This window comes from Desarmillaria tabescens (assembly GCF_030435595.1).
Source record: "Desarmillaria tabescens strain CCBAS 213 chromosome Unknown EV420scaffold_13, whole genome shotgun sequence".
Taxonomy (NCBI): Eukaryota; Fungi; Basidiomycota; class Agaricomycetes; order Agaricales; family Physalacriaceae; genus Desarmillaria; species Desarmillaria tabescens.
Window position 1 is genome coordinate 791644 of NW_026848312.1, and position 14120 is coordinate 805763.

Here is a 14120-nt window from a genome sequence, read left to right on the forward strand (position 1 = left end):
CGGCATATTCGGTGATATCCCCTCCCTTGTTACGAGTGCCGTCGGCATTATAGACCGGGACGGGTCGGGCCGCTTTCTTCAAATTGAGATCGTGGGCCTGAGCCCAAGTGCGGTCGATTGAACTCCCCGTCGCCCCGCTGTCGACTAGGGCGGATAAGGCATGCGTCTCGCGGGTATCAAGCGTCTCCAACTGCAGCTTTATTGAAACATTCCGCCCCTTTCTCCCTCGTATATACATCGGTGGCTTCTGTAAATCTTCCATCCATTGCCAGCGTTCTCTGGCCTGCGCCGCCGTTTCTGTCTGCTCCTCCAACTGACGACATAGTTGATCAGTTACCTCCTCGCGTCGTCGTGGGTGGACCCATCCATTGAGGACGGCGCGTGCTGCCGCATCTCCCCGAGCAATTCGTATGGCCCGGCGAGTCCACAAGATGCCATGGGGCTCGTAGTACATTGCCGCAAATACTTTCTGGTCGTTGGCATTCGCGGTGAGGGACATGGTGGGGGACGATGGCCTTCTAGGGGCTACGACGGGTATGTCGTACCGTAGGTAGGCTTCTTCGTCTTCTACTTCCTCCAATAGAACGCTGGGGTTCTTCCCTCGAAGTGGCATTTGGTCACCTGGACGAGAAGGGTCCAGAGGCGGCACTTGGGCGCCTTTGATATTCGAGGTGGTGGAGGAGGGCGCTCTGCCCTGTCTTCGGCCCTGGCCTCGGGCGTTTGTGCGCGGCGTTGTAACCTCCATGGTTGTCCTAGACTTACTGCTCTTCCTAGACCCGGCGGTACTTCGGGTTGCCCTTCGCGGGGGCACACATATTGGCTCCCCCGAGGGGTCTGCACTGTTTGCCGTCGGGTGTCCCTTGGCTACTAGGGGCAGGTGGTCCCTCGAGTTCCCGGCCTCAGCTGCTTTTCCGACGCTTCCCGCTGGAACAGACGCCTCCACAGACGAAGACGCAGGCCCAGCGGGCTGGGCTGACGTCCTTTCTCCCTCTCCGGGCTGACCTCCCTTCGTCAAGGGTGCAGTCGAGACGCTACCTAGGGGGCTCTGCCCTCGAGGGGCTTTCCCTGTGCGGTGCGCCGGGGGTTCCTGAGCTCGGACGGCCCCTAGGGGTTCAGTTCCAAGCGCAGACCGCGCCAGGAGGCGGTAATCCCCTCCTACGCCGTTGGTGGTTGGCGATTCATCGTCCTTAGTTTTCTCTACTGGTAACGCGGCGAAAAAGTTGTTATATTGATCGTACGGAGTACCTACATACGTAGTATAAGTCCGACTAGAATTACATGAGTGCGTACCAGCTGAAACTAAGTCCTTAGCCGACGCCGTCGAATCGCTTATTTCGACGCCGGCTGGTCTTTTGACGACTTATCGTCCTTGACCTCCTCGATCTTCGTGTCCTTCCCGTTCTCTTCTTTCACGGCTTCTTCAAGTAGTTGGCGAAGGCGGGCGACGTTGGGTTTTTTGCGTGGTGGGAGTTTGACGGGAAGCCACTTGGACTTGTCGTCAGGGCACTTGTGCTTGGGGCTCCACCCCGTGTTCCCACACTTAAAGCACCGCTTATCGGACCGCAGTTTGTCGATCTCCATCGGCTGCCCTGCTCCACCGTACGTGGTTCCTGTGGCGTCCTTCTTATCGCTTCCGGAACCCGACCCACTTCCTTTTGATTGATTGCCTCGACCCGAACCGCCTTGGTTCGGGGAGGACTTACTGCCCAGTCCTTGGGCTACTCCGTACCTGTAGTTGGCGTCGATCCTCAGGACCCGCGCCTTCCATTGTGCGTAGGTTGTGGGGCGCTCGTTGTCCCCATGCATAACCGTATTCCGCACCGTTGGCCTTATCGCCGCTTCGACTGCTTCGAACATTTGCTTCTCATCGCCGAACTCCTCGCACTTATGGGCTAACCGTTCGAACTTCGCGAAGAACTCTACTGCGGACTTGAAGTCCGATTGGCGGATCTTCTTCCACTCGGCCTTCCAGATCGTCAACTCCGCTACCTCGCGGAATTCGCGCCTGAGGTCCTCGGAGAATTCCACCCAGGTGGGGAATCTCCAATGTCCTTGGGGGTCCCGGTACCGGTAGTACTGGTCGACCCACCACTGCTGCGCGTCCCCTCGTAGGTACCCCTGAGCGAACGTGATGCGGTAGGGGTTATGCCCCTGGTCGTTCATGGAGTAGTACATAGGGAACACCGCGAAGTAAACTTCGCAGTGGTGTAGGAAACGCGTGATATCCGAGGAAACCCCGGTAAAGTACTCGGGCTGAGTTACTAACTTGGGTTTGACGTCATTCCAGGGATTGTTGACGGCTCCCGGCGCGAGTTGCCAAGGAGGAATTGGATCCGGGGGGGAAGGTACGTGCGGCGGTACCGGCGGTTTAGGCGGTCGCGATACCGATCGCAAATTGCGGTTTTCCCCCGGAGGAGGATATCCCGCAGGATCCGGGTAGTGCGGCTGTTTTGGTGGGAATGGGGGTACCGTAGACCCCTTCCCCTTGTCAAGGCGCGATGGTCCAGCGCCTGGGTCGTCCATGTCATCGTCGTCTTCTCCGGCTCCTCCGAAGAATCCTTCGGGGAAGAAGTCCGACGGGTCTGTCGGGTGAGGCATCGGTTGCGGTCGTCTATAGGGTTCACACTCCCGCTGCAGCGCATTGGGGTTGACCAAGTTCCAGACGACAGCCGCCCGGTGCCAAGTCTCTACTTCGAGGATGTTCCTCATCAGGTATACATCCCCCATTCATTTCGCGTGGCGGTAGTCTTGGCCCGCCTCGGAGAAGAGCCATTGCGGGTCTCTTTCCATGTCTTCCATCATTATTTCATATAAGCCGTGCCAGGGTAGTAGTTCGAAAATACCCGGCCTAGGCACTGGACCCTGAAGCAGAACCTGCTTCACCGCTGCCATCACGGTTGGTTCCAGAGCTTGATTGGGAGGCCGACTTGGCATCCTCTGCCTCCTTCCTCTCTCTGGCGATTCGGTCGATTTCCTGGTTTCTCCGCCACCGCCCGATGTCGGAGTCCTCATTGGTGATCTCCTCCTGGTAGACTCTCCACGCTCTCGCTCTGGCCTCGAGGTCCGTTCCTGCCCTTCGGGCGTAACCGGTGTAGCGTACGGCAGCGGCTCGTATCCGGTTGTCAATTTCTGCGGGGGTGGCGTCGGGCTCGACAGGTAAGTCCCAGAAGCCGTTGGGCCCGTAGAGGGCGTCTTCTTCGGCGCGTCGGATGCGTGCATCGTGCGCTCTGCCTCGGTCCATTCGGGCCTCGACTTCTGGGGACTGCCGGGCAGATCCAGGGAGTCCGAGGGACTCGACGTACGTGTGGTAAAGAAGGGGCCACGGACGCTGTGAGAGAGGGACGGGGTCGGCGAAGGCTCGCGACGCAACGGACGGTTCCCAGTCGGAAACTCCGGCGAGTCGCTCGGAAACGGTAACTGTTCCAAGTTCCTCGGAGTCGAGCTCGCCGTACTCGCTCCAAAGCTCCCTATCCGTCGGCTCGTCCGAGGGGACGGGGGTAGGGAGCGTTGGGGTCTCGGGTCTTTCAACGATCGGGTCGGGCTTTCCTCTGGTCGACTTTCCGGCCATAGGAGCCTCTTCCCCGTCGTCGGCGTAGACCCAGCTGGTAGCTGGGTGCCAGGCGACAGGGGGTCCTCTATCGGTTGGCCAGGCCCTTGAAACAGGCTGTGGCTCAGTTGTACTGGTGGAAGCCGCGGAGGCTCCGAGGCCAAGCTCCCCGGAATCGCTGTCGAAGTCATCTTCTTGGGCGACCCGGTATCTCCTACTTTCACTTTTCCAGACGGCATCTGTCCATGTGTGTCCTGACCGGCCGCTGTAATTGTCTCCGGTATAGGTTGCATCTTCTTCCGTGTTCGGGTAGAGGTCATCGAGGAGGTCATCGAGTCGGGTTCTTTCCCACTCGGTGAGCTCGTCCCCTTCGAACTCGGTATTAGGCGTTTCTTCGCCCGCGACCAGATGCCTGGTGTCTTGTCCTCGGATTCCTGCGTCGCCAGACTCGCCTTGGACTGGAGACTGGTCGAAGAGACCTGGTAAGGGCGAGTCTCCTCGGTCGAGGAGTACCCCCCGGGTATCGGTGATGTCGATGGAGTCTGCTGGTGCGCTGGAAGCGCTTCTGTAGGAGTCGGTGCTCGACTCTGAGGATCGCGAGCTGGGTCGCGACGAGGTGTATAGGGATCCTCCACGTTCCCCGGAGACGTTGGATTCGACATCTCCGACTGTCTGCTGAGAGGCCGAGGGAATGTCGATTACCGGTGGTGGATAGGCCGGGGCACTGGGGATATAATGGAACGGTAGTTGTGCGTGGACTTGTCTCCGCTGGCAGCAACGGCGAAGTTGGTATAAAGAAATGGAGCAGAAAAAGAGTATAAAAGTCGCGAAGACGGCGAGAATGGATTCGGACCAGGGCATTCGTCCGGGAATCTATCCGTGGCGTAAGTCGACGATGGACCATGCAAGCTGATAAACAGCGAGGATGGTCAGAACGATAAGGAGGGCGATGATCAGGCTAAGGTCGGTTTCGTAGTTGGAACCGTTCATTAACGAGATTTCGCAGGTTTCGTCGGGAGGAGTGCTCGTTACTATTAACAGCAAAACTGTTAAAATAGAGGCGAGCTGAAGAGCGAGCACAAAAGGCTTCGTGTTGGGATACGTGGTTCCTAAACGAGACGGGGGTATATCGCGTACAGGGCGGCTAACAATCCTGCTAGCACCACTGCTGATATTCCGAGTCCGATAAGAACGAGGGTGAAGGATATAGTGAAGAACACTCCAAGGAGGAGGTCGTCGTTGAGGATGGATTCAACAATCAAACGGGTTACTAACAACAGAAGAAGTAGCCGAGGGGGTATTAGCCACAAGGCTAGTGCGACGAGGTAGTGTATCGGATGAATGATGACAGTGAGTGCTTTTCCGTCGGTCCACTCGCTGTACGTTGACAAGCACCGGGTTGTCCACACGAACGTAGGTGATGACCTCTCTGGTCAAGCGAGGTAAATTTTCTCGTAAAGAAGTTGGGCAGCGCTCTTTCTCGGAAGTGACGCTGAGCAACGTAGATCGAGCTTCGGCTAAATGTTAGCCACTAACTCTAATCGACTTAGATCGTGCTAAGGTCTCTACTCGCGCTTCGGTAGACGACACTCAACAAGTCAAAGGCGACGAAAGTGAATGGGACACTTAGACAGAAGAACGGAGTTCGATGTTAGGTAGAATTAACCTTAGCCGAAGCTGGGGTTTAGACCAGCTGAGGCTCTACTTAAATACACGTTGCGTAGGCTAAAGATAGTGCCGCAGCAACGTCCGGCCGAGATCGCAACATAGAGTGAGCGTGAACACGTAAGAAAAGAAAAGAAAAGAAAAAGAAAAGGAAAAAGAAAAGAATAATCGTAACATAAGATGTTCCTGATGGGTCAGGTCTTATCACTCTCTGATGCTCATTGCTCCTTGAAATAGGCTATGGGTGTCGAAAATAAGTCCTTCGTTTCTACTCTACTGAAAAATTCGTCTGTGACGGGACACGATCTGAAGTGGACCGCTGCGTCCATTTACGGAGGTAAGCCCGATGTCTGTTGTTAATCTGAGATCTTCTCTCTAAATTCTAGAGTAAATCTCCAGCCGCAGGAGAAACTGTGAGTACGACCTTGCGATACCTCAAATATCCATTCACTGTCATTTTGCGATCAATAGACCATCGCCACCATCAGAGCTTTTTTGCTTACTATGGTGCTCTTCCCTGATGTGCAGAAGACGGCTCATGCAGAGATCGACGACGTACTGCAAGGCCGGCGCCTTCCAACATACCAAGATCGGGACAAGCTACCATATGTGAACGCCCTATGTAAGGAAGTGATGCGATTCCATTCGTCTGTTCCTTTGGGTGCGTCAAGCTTTTTTCTCTGGCATACCTATTTTCTAATCTGGTCGTTCTCTTAGGTGTTTCACACAGTACACTGCGAGACGATTTCTATAATGATTATTTCATTCCGAAGGACACACTCGTACTGGCTAATATAAGGCGCGCCGCTTTTTTCTGAACAGGGAGTGTAATAACTTTAATCTTAGGGAAATGACTCATGATCCTGCGGTCTATGAAGATCCAGAAGTATTTAACCCTTCTCGATTCTTGCCTGGATTGGGACGTGTACCGGAAAGAGATCCCAGAAGTATCATCTTCGGCTTCGGTAGAAGGTCAGTAATTTCACTTCTTCACGCTATCTTTTATTTATTTCCTGCTCTAGGAAATGCCCTGGTATGATATCCCGGCGCACCTGTACCTGCGGGATTTATCTTATTTTAAACAGGACAGTACCTGGCGGACGAGATGATCTTTATTGTCTGTGCCACGGTCTTAAGCGTCTTCAACATTTCCAAGGAAGACGATTCCTCTCCGGAGCCTGCATTAGAACCTTTGAACGGAACGATCAGGTAAGATTTCTCCGCGTTTTGGTCGGTATCTAAACAGTCTCTCTTCATCAGCCATCCTGCCCAGTTCAAGTGCTCTATTACCCCTCGATCTTCCGGGGCTGTGGATTTGATCGGAGCAATGTAACGTTGTACAAAATATATCCATCAAGTCTTCAAGATACCTATGTGCCTGGTTTTATTCTTCATTCGGTCAGCATTCGGCGTGCATCGACTCTTCGAGCGCGAGTCCGGCACTTAAGTTTAACTGGTTATCTCTCCTCGAGTCATCACCAGTTAATAAAAAATTATTATTTATTTTCTCCATGCACGTGCGTGCTGGGCGATGTTAGCTGCAAGAGGTGTGTGAGTGTAGGCTTGATGGACAAAGATCAGTGCAAACGCTAGGGTTAGGGTTGCCATCCTTCTTTCGATCCATCACGGTTCCGATGCTATTCTCGGTTTCGATATCGACGAATCCCAGAACGCGAAGCTTGAATAGCAGCTGTGTGTCAAGGAATTAAGATGATCAGCAGACAGGTGGGTCCCTAATTGTTTCAAGTATCGTATTTCCTTCTGAATTATGCAATGTGCAGTATGCTTCAACGTCACCACAAGTCACAAAGGGGAGAACACATTCTCCTTTGAATCACGCTTGCCCCCTAATAATAAGCGGCTTTTATCGGGTGGGAGTTTCCCTTTGGAGAAGCACAAGCGTGAGGTTCGTTGATGGATTATTGTTCTGTTCTATTCTGGATGTCTATCTTGTATTCTTGGAATCTCGGGGACCACTATCCGTTATCAGAGCTCCGCACGCTCCTTTAATGGCTTCTACGCCCAACGGAATCAATTAAACTTGACAGATTACTGCAATCTCTTGGCCATATTACACCGATCGCTTTCTTGCATCGAGCTCGAGATAGAGAGCACTGTCAAAATGCAAAGTGCAGTGTGTCAAGCATTTCTGTTTATCAAATGAAACAGACTCATGAGGTGACGGGGGAAGGTGTGCTGCGGTATGGCGAGCAAGAATAACCATCTTGCCCCTGGACCGATAGTCGATGACATGCCCATGTGAAGGCTCTTCGTATCCCGTAAAGCGCCCACTATGTCCGGTTTTCGAGGAAGGGTACGTTTATGAAGCTTTCCGCATTCAAATGGCTGATATTCCGCATACAAGTGGCAGATAATGAAATATGTTCATTAGCCTGACGGTAGGCAGGAGGAAGACATGCAAGCCAACACCGCCGCGAAGATATTTTAAGAAGTCCCCGTGCTTTCTTCGTGTTGATTATTCGGCCGCATGTTGATGTTTCAAGCTATCTCGCAAGTTTTTTTTTCTTTCTTCTGCGGATTGGAAGCCTCGTGTGGTATTTCCATGAGGACCGTCAAGAAGCTCTGTTCTTCAAGCACAGCAGTGGGCCTGCATACGCTGGGCTAACGGAAATATTGGTACCTCCACTGCTCTCCGATTCTCTTTATAAACATCTCACTTACCCGAGTTAGATCGTACCTCTGTGGCGCAACATTTAACTTTACCTGCGAATCCTGCAATAAGAAGTCCTATCATTTCTCTCACACTCCGGGCCTACGGGTGCAGTCATCACGTATTACTCTTCTGTCGACCCACGGAAGGAAGGAATATATAGCGTTTGACGGGATTCCATGATGGGGCGAGCGAAATGTCGCACTCCATGCACTCTCAGTCTGAGCGTCTGACAACGTCCTCCACAGATTACTCGATGAAAGGAATGGATATCATGCCTAATCTGAGTGATGCCCCTTACCCACACCACTTGATTGACGGTATGCAGGCGCCAGGCCCGAGCGAGGTGGCGACGCCATTGTATACTTCCCATTTTATGGACCGCACAGAGACGATGAGGGAGTCGCGGAGTATGTACTTGAAGGTCGTAGGAGTGGGGGTCGTGTCGATGATCATTCTCATGTTTTCTGTCTTTTCGATATACTGGGGAGCGCTGTGGAAAATTCCAGAGCGTAGTTTGGAAGGATGGGTTGTGGTGAGTCGATATTCGAGCACACTCTGATCTTCCTTACTGACTGGCATTGATAGGATTTTGATGACTCGACGGTGGGGAACGCTGTTGTCCAAGCCATGATGTCATCATCCTCCAGTATAGTGAGCTGGACGAGCAAATCAGCGAGTGAATTTCCGGGTGGTGTGGACGATGTTGCGTATGCGGTGCTGGATCAGCAGACATGGGTAGCTGTTGTCGGTGCGTGGTATTAATCTTCGGCGGTCAGGAATCTGGGTTGATCTTTTCATCTGATAGTGCACCCAAATACAACAAGGCTTCTCGAGTCAGCGGTTCTCACTATGGACTCATCATACAATGGTTCGAATGCCATCACAGCCTATGCCATTGAAGCCCGCAATGAGAACGCCTAGTGAGCACCCTTTTCTTTCTTCATAAAATTAAATCTAATTATCTTCTAGTCGCATTTTGATTCGGCCTTTAATAGAAGGAACGCTTAATGCTGTATCCCTCGGGATTGCCAAATCCTTTGTGAAACAGGTCGGGACGTCCTATCCGCAAATAATAGCCAATCTTTCTACGACTGCCCCTCAAATATTGGCACAACCCGTAGGATATACGCTGAACAATATCCGACCTTTCAATGTCCCCGTGTAGGTGTTTTTCTTGAATCTTGCTACCTAACTCACACGTCCTCTGTAGCGCCAGTGCCATGACGTTTGTCGGCCTCATCTATGTTTTGGTCCTAGCTTACTTTATTGTCGTACGTTCCCTGTGCTCTTCATTGATGACTTCTCTCTGAGGTTATGTACAGCACTTTTCTGCTGCTGCTCGTGAGATGTCAGGACTGGAGACATCATTAACAACATGGTCCCTTATCTTCCTTCGATTGGTATCAAGCTTTGTCTCGTACTTCATGCTCGCCTTTTTCTATTCCATGCTATGTTTGGCCTTCCAAGTGGACTTTTCAAAGACGTGAGTTTGCTCTATTCCTGTAATCACCACCGCTACAAACTCTGATCGGTAAACCAGATTTGGACATTCGGGCTTTGTCGTATTCTGGATGCTGAACTTTGTCGGAATGTTGGCCTTGGGGCTGTCTTTGGAAGCGATGTTCACGCTGCTCACGGCGAGATTTGTCGGGTTCTTTATGATATTTTTTATTATCTGTAAGTACTCTCATCTTGGAAGATGGGATGTGTACCTGACTGCGCCGCTTCAGCGAATGTATCCGTGTGCTTCATGCCCCTGGAAGTACTTCCAGGCATATTCCGGTATGGCTACATCTTTCCCTTCTATAATGTATCAGGTGCAGTACGGACAATTTTGTTCGGGACCAAGAATCAGCGTGAGTGGTTGCATCCGTATGTCTTCCCGCTGGCGTTAAACTAGGGAATTTTTTTAGTGGGGTTACATTTCGGCGTCCTCCTCACTTGGATGGGTATATCGTTGATAACTCTCCCTCTCTTTCAATGGTTGTTCCGACGAGGGGCCGTCGCGAAAGCAAATGCCGCAACTCATCGAGGTGGAGAAAAGGACTCTTAATAGCTCTCATCGAACATTCCTTATCGCATTAGTCACTCGTTTAGTCTTCATATACTTTCTCACAACTTTCTCCCATCCGCAAGCTCGTTATCCGGACGCAGTACAAGCCTAAAATAATTATGTTCTCCGGATATCATGTTAGCTATTAGTATCACAGACTATTATTAGGAAGGGCTAAAGTTAGTAGTATTATGCCCGGCCCCTACTGTAGTACTACTAGATTCACAAGCTTCGGCACATAACGGCACCATCGGCCCGTACATTTGTGCCGTCGGCAGAGCCGGCACGCTCAGCTCCGTGGCAAACTTAGCTAAGACAACGGCCATTTCTCTCCATGGACAGCGACGACAGGCCCAGCTGGCCATCACTGTACGACCCCAGCCTCGAATTCTTCGAGATTCCCAACCACGACGCCAAACAACCTGGCGCAGTGTACCTCTACCATTATGGTCAAATATTCAGCTTCACGTTATACTGGACTTTTGTTTTCTACACCCCTATCTTCATTGTCTGTGCTACCATTGCTTTCCTCAATGTCTTGTTCCCCCCGGGATGTGAGCATAAACGAATTCACGAGCCTGAAGATTATCCCTTGGTGCCGCTGAGGCCTACAAGGATGAAAAAAGTGAACCCGCAGCGGTCGAGAGTCACTTTGGCAGTGATTGTCTTACTGGTGTTCTTGGGCATAAGTGTCCTCAGCGTGGTATGTGGGGCGACGATCGTCTCGCTGGTGGTAATGGAACTGTTTTGGTCCGGTGGATTTAGTCTATCTACGTAAGTTGTAGAATCGCATTTCGGTCCGACGGCGCTGATGTAGGGATATTTAGCTGGGTGCCCTTTTTTGGTGCACTTATTCTTGTGCTTATCAGTCTCCTCAAGCGCGTATTTCGTTTTGTCTTCCCACGTTTTTGCTTATTGTCTCGCAGCTCCTGGCCGTCTGTAATATATATAATCTAAGCTATGCGACGCGTCGAAAAGCAGCTTTCGATGAAGTCCAGCTATGTTGGACATCACATGCTGGGCGATTTCAGGTTGAGTGCGACAATTCTTGCACTTAGCTTCTGCTGCTCGCAGACTAAAAACCAAGATCGATGCAGTCTCTTCCTCGCTGGCTTCGTTCGGGACTCCTCAAGGTATGTCGTTCGTAGTTCGTGCGACTATCCGATTTGACAGACAGACCGTAAGGGTATCCCGAGATATGCTTTTTGAGGTGTCCCGAATCATTTTGGATTGATTCTGTGGGGTCCCGGGTGCAGCTTATCAAAGCGACGACCCCGGTAATGCGATTGTACTCTCTGATTCGAGAAACGGAGTGTCGTAAAGATGGAGCTCGGTACTCTTGTACTGCAGCCTTGCTTAATACAACTTCATTTGTTGTCCGCTCTATATTCCAGAAACCTCCTCCACTATGACAGGTACGATGGACGTTCTGTGCGTGATAACATGCGATGATATATGACCGCCTAACTGGGGCCCTCGCTAATTCGTTAAGCTAGCGCTAGCGTTGTCTGCAATGCTAATGAAGCACATGGGGAAACTAACGGGTATTATTGCTTCCCGGTTATAAGGTACGTCTCTGGTAATTTCTCATCGTAGTAAATTGACGTGTGTTTATGGGAACAAGGTAAAATGCTGGTAGCAACATGGGGTCCAGCTTCTGTCTTCTATACGCCTTCAATCATGAGCCTACCAGTGTGTAAACTACATATTCTACCGACTTGGATGAAAAGGCTGAGCATTCAAGTCTCCATTTCCCTTTCCCGTCTTGTAGCGTCACCTTGTCTGATCTCTGTCCTCAATTAGCCGGTATATAATTCACAAGAATACATTTGATTGCTCCAAGTAAGGCTTGCAGAGAACTCAGTCAGAGACAAACGGACTTTTACTATGAGCGGCAGGCTGGAACAAATGCTATGATATCAGTTACTGCTATTACTCGCCATAAACCAGTGAGCTGCTGTGTCAAACGCATGTGTATTCCGTATTCAAATATCTAGCACATGGAAATTTACAATTGATCATGGGCACATGGTGTAGATGGTTTATCACGCCCGCTTAGCATAGATATCTTCGAGTTGTATGCGGGAGGTGTTGGGTTCAAGTCCCAATGTGTCCATATAGGCGAGCGTTCGTTCTTTTGTACACGAAATTGGAAACCAGGGGGCTGTATCAAGTTGTATGTTACGGTCTTTACTCACATGTCCCGAAGGAGGTCTTTGATATTTTACTGTTGAACTTAGGAACCCGAGAAACGGGTTACAGAGCCGCTCAGAGTCACTGTAATGCCCGGAGTCATCCCTTGGGCCCTTTCGTTCCACTTTAAATTCATGGTTAGAGCTCCTTGTCTTTTGCCATGATTTATATCGCAGCAGCCGTCATAAGTACATGTATGAGGGCGAAGATGGAAGGAAAAACGGAGGGCCGTAACGGTAACCACGGAGAACTGCGACGCATCCACGTGGTCCTATCGCGATCATCTGATAACGATCACTGTGGCTGTACTCCGCTTCCAAACAACTACCTTGCATGGCAGGTTCGACTTGTTTCAAGCTATAAATTCCCGTAGACTTAACAGTTAGTACGTGATGGCACCATTCGACGTGAAGAAATGTCTCGAATCATCAGTTGCCTGGGATATATGTCTCGAAGAAAGAGCACTTCTCATCTGGTAGCGCCGAGTCGGTCAATTCCGTTCAATGATCATTGATATCTGTGTCCTTCACGACTCTCGTCTGGATGATTAGTCCATCTCACATTGGAAGATCGAGTCCCTTGTGGAACCAGCATGTCAGCCCCCAAGGCCCGGGAATGTATCATGGAGTAAGATTCTTGCGGCGTAGTATCCTAGTCAGTGTGACGTCTATCTTTGGGCTTACACCCAGTCCTTTTAAATTTGGATTGATCCACAACTTCTAGATGATCAGCGTATTCACCCTCATCACGGTAGCATCTTTGTAAGATCTTCGGTCATTCAAGCTCACAAGTCCTATTTTAGGGTCGGACTTGTTCTTTTCTCATAGATCAATACATCTTATTCCACTACGCTCTTCAGTGACCCCCGTCCCTATTTCATTAGTGGACTCCCCTTCGCACTGTTTATTTCCCCGTGCGTCCAGGCAGTATACGACCATTTCGGTTTATTATCATTATATCGTGAGAATCACCCTGGATGTTTCGGTGATAATTCTCCAGTACTGACTGACGGACCCGAACTACCTCATAGATAACATACTATATTCGCGTTAGTCCCGGACACCTTAGGCTTGTTCTCCTCAGCCTCGATGACTAATGAGTTTTCATAGAATGTTTGCTCTAACAAGTAGCAGAGAGGTCGAGACTACGGTCACCTCTACTTCTGCTACAGAGTAAGCCTTATCAATACTTTTACTATACGATGTTAACGAAGCTTGGGTCTCAGAACCTCCACTTCCCAATCTGCAGTCTCTCCCCCCAGATGCAGCGCATATCTGACATGTTTATACTTTCCGATAGAAACTTGATCACTCCTCGGGGCCTTGATGGTCCTACTGTCTTTTCGCAACCCATTTTGTAAGTCAAACACTAGTCTGAGACAAACACAGCATACGAACTACGGTTTCCTCACAGAGGAGCATCAGCAAATACTGACTTACCACCTCTTGGAACTCCAGGGAGGGTGATTATTGGCATTATCGCTGGATTCTTGGTCTTTTTCACCCTCCTTCTGCTCTTGGTGTTCGGGCAGAGGAAGGTAAAACGCGACGGGGCTGGTGACAACGATGCTGGTGACATTGTTTCAACACCCGTTGCACCTGATCCAATCCCTACCCCCATCTTACCATCATCATCTTCCTCCTCGCGGAACGCATCTATCTTGACTATCGAATCTCTCGCATGCGACCTCCCAAGGAGACTATCACAATCTTCTCGAAACGCATATGAAGAAGAGATCGAATGGCCACGAGAAGAGGTCTTGTCTCAGAAAAATTATATCCGGTGCATGCATGAACAGATGGAGCTCATGAACACTGGCTCCCCACCGCCATCTTATCGCTCGGCGCGTAGGAGTGATATTTCTAATCCCTTTATTCAACACTCTTCCTTGTCGTCGCTGCCACCATTACCGGGACCTTCGCGCCAGATTCGGTGATACAGTCGAGTCCTCTCCTCTGTTGGAAAGGATGCCATTGTTTGTGATCGGC

The 14120-nt window shown here is 50.7% G+C and overlaps 4 protein-coding genes and 1 non-coding gene across 5 annotated transcripts; all 5 read left to right on the forward strand.

The window, feature by feature from the left end:
• Positions 1-5452: 5452 nt before the first annotated feature.
• On the forward strand, positions 5453-6545 carry EV420DRAFT_1641541 (cytochrome P450; the record flags this gene model as incomplete). The annotated part of the gene is made up of 8 exons (XM_060477251.1): positions 5453-5549; positions 5612-5625; positions 5684-5873; positions 5943-5994; positions 6059-6184; positions 6235-6245; positions 6298-6421; positions 6473-6545. The coding sequence occupies 8 exons, from the start codon at positions 5453-5455 to the stop codon at positions 6543-6545; spliced, it is 687 nt and encodes a 228-aa protein (XP_060332338.1).
• A 1732-nt stretch (positions 6546-8277) lies between these two features.
• EV420DRAFT_1268217 (uncharacterized protein) lies at positions 8278-9939 on the forward strand (the record flags this gene model as incomplete). The annotated part of the gene is made up of 9 exons (XM_060467435.1): positions 8278-8418; positions 8472-8634; positions 8692-8806; positions 8856-9047; positions 9097-9157; positions 9209-9369; positions 9427-9563; positions 9617-9742; positions 9800-9939. 9 exons carry the CDS (start codon positions 8278-8280, stop codon positions 9937-9939), a joined length of 1236 nt encoding a protein of 411 aa, XP_060332339.1.
• A 221-nt stretch (positions 9940-10160) lies between these two features.
• EV420DRAFT_255441 (uncharacterized protein) lies at positions 10161-10923 on the forward strand. Its single transcript, XM_060481433.1, has 2 exons — positions 10161-10713; positions 10767-10923. The coding sequence occupies exons 1-2, from the start codon at positions 10274-10276 to the stop codon at positions 10894-10896; spliced, it is 570 nt and encodes a 189-aa protein (XP_060332340.1). The 5' UTR covers positions 10161-10273; the 3' UTR covers positions 10897-10923.
• Positions 10924-11961: 1038 nt separating this feature from the next.
• EV420DRAFT_t131 lies at positions 11962-12055 on the forward strand. The gene has a single exon. It is a non-coding gene; the product is annotated as a tRNA-Ala (tRNA).
• A 1043-nt stretch (positions 12056-13098) lies between these two features.
• Positions 13099-14110, forward strand: EV420DRAFT_255495 (uncharacterized protein). The gene is made up of 3 exons (XM_060481435.1): positions 13099-13304; positions 13358-13488; positions 13546-14110. The coding sequence occupies exons 2-3, from the start codon at positions 13394-13396 to the stop codon at positions 14066-14068; spliced, it is 618 nt and encodes a 205-aa protein (XP_060332341.1). The 5' UTR covers positions 13099-13304; positions 13358-13393; the 3' UTR covers positions 14069-14110.
• Positions 14111-14120: the final 10 nt, after the last annotated feature.

Bases quoted from the DNA above. Each gene is read 5' to 3' on its own strand.
- EV420DRAFT_255441 (XM_060481433.1), top strand. From the start codon at position 10,274: ATGGACAGCGACGACAGGCCCAGCTGGCCATCACTGTACGACCCCAGC. The intron at 10,714-10,766 runs GTAAGTTGTAGA...AGGGATATTTAG, and splicing joins GGTGGATTTAGTCTATCTAC to CTGGGTGCCCTTTTTTGGTG.
- EV420DRAFT_255495 (XM_060481435.1), top strand. From the start codon at position 13,394: ATGCAGCGCATATCTGACATGTTTATACTTTCCGATAGAAACTTGATC. The intron at 13,489-13,545 runs GTAAGTCAAACA...GTTTCCTCACAG, and splicing joins GTCTTTTCGCAACCCATTTT to AGGAGCATCAGCAAATACTG.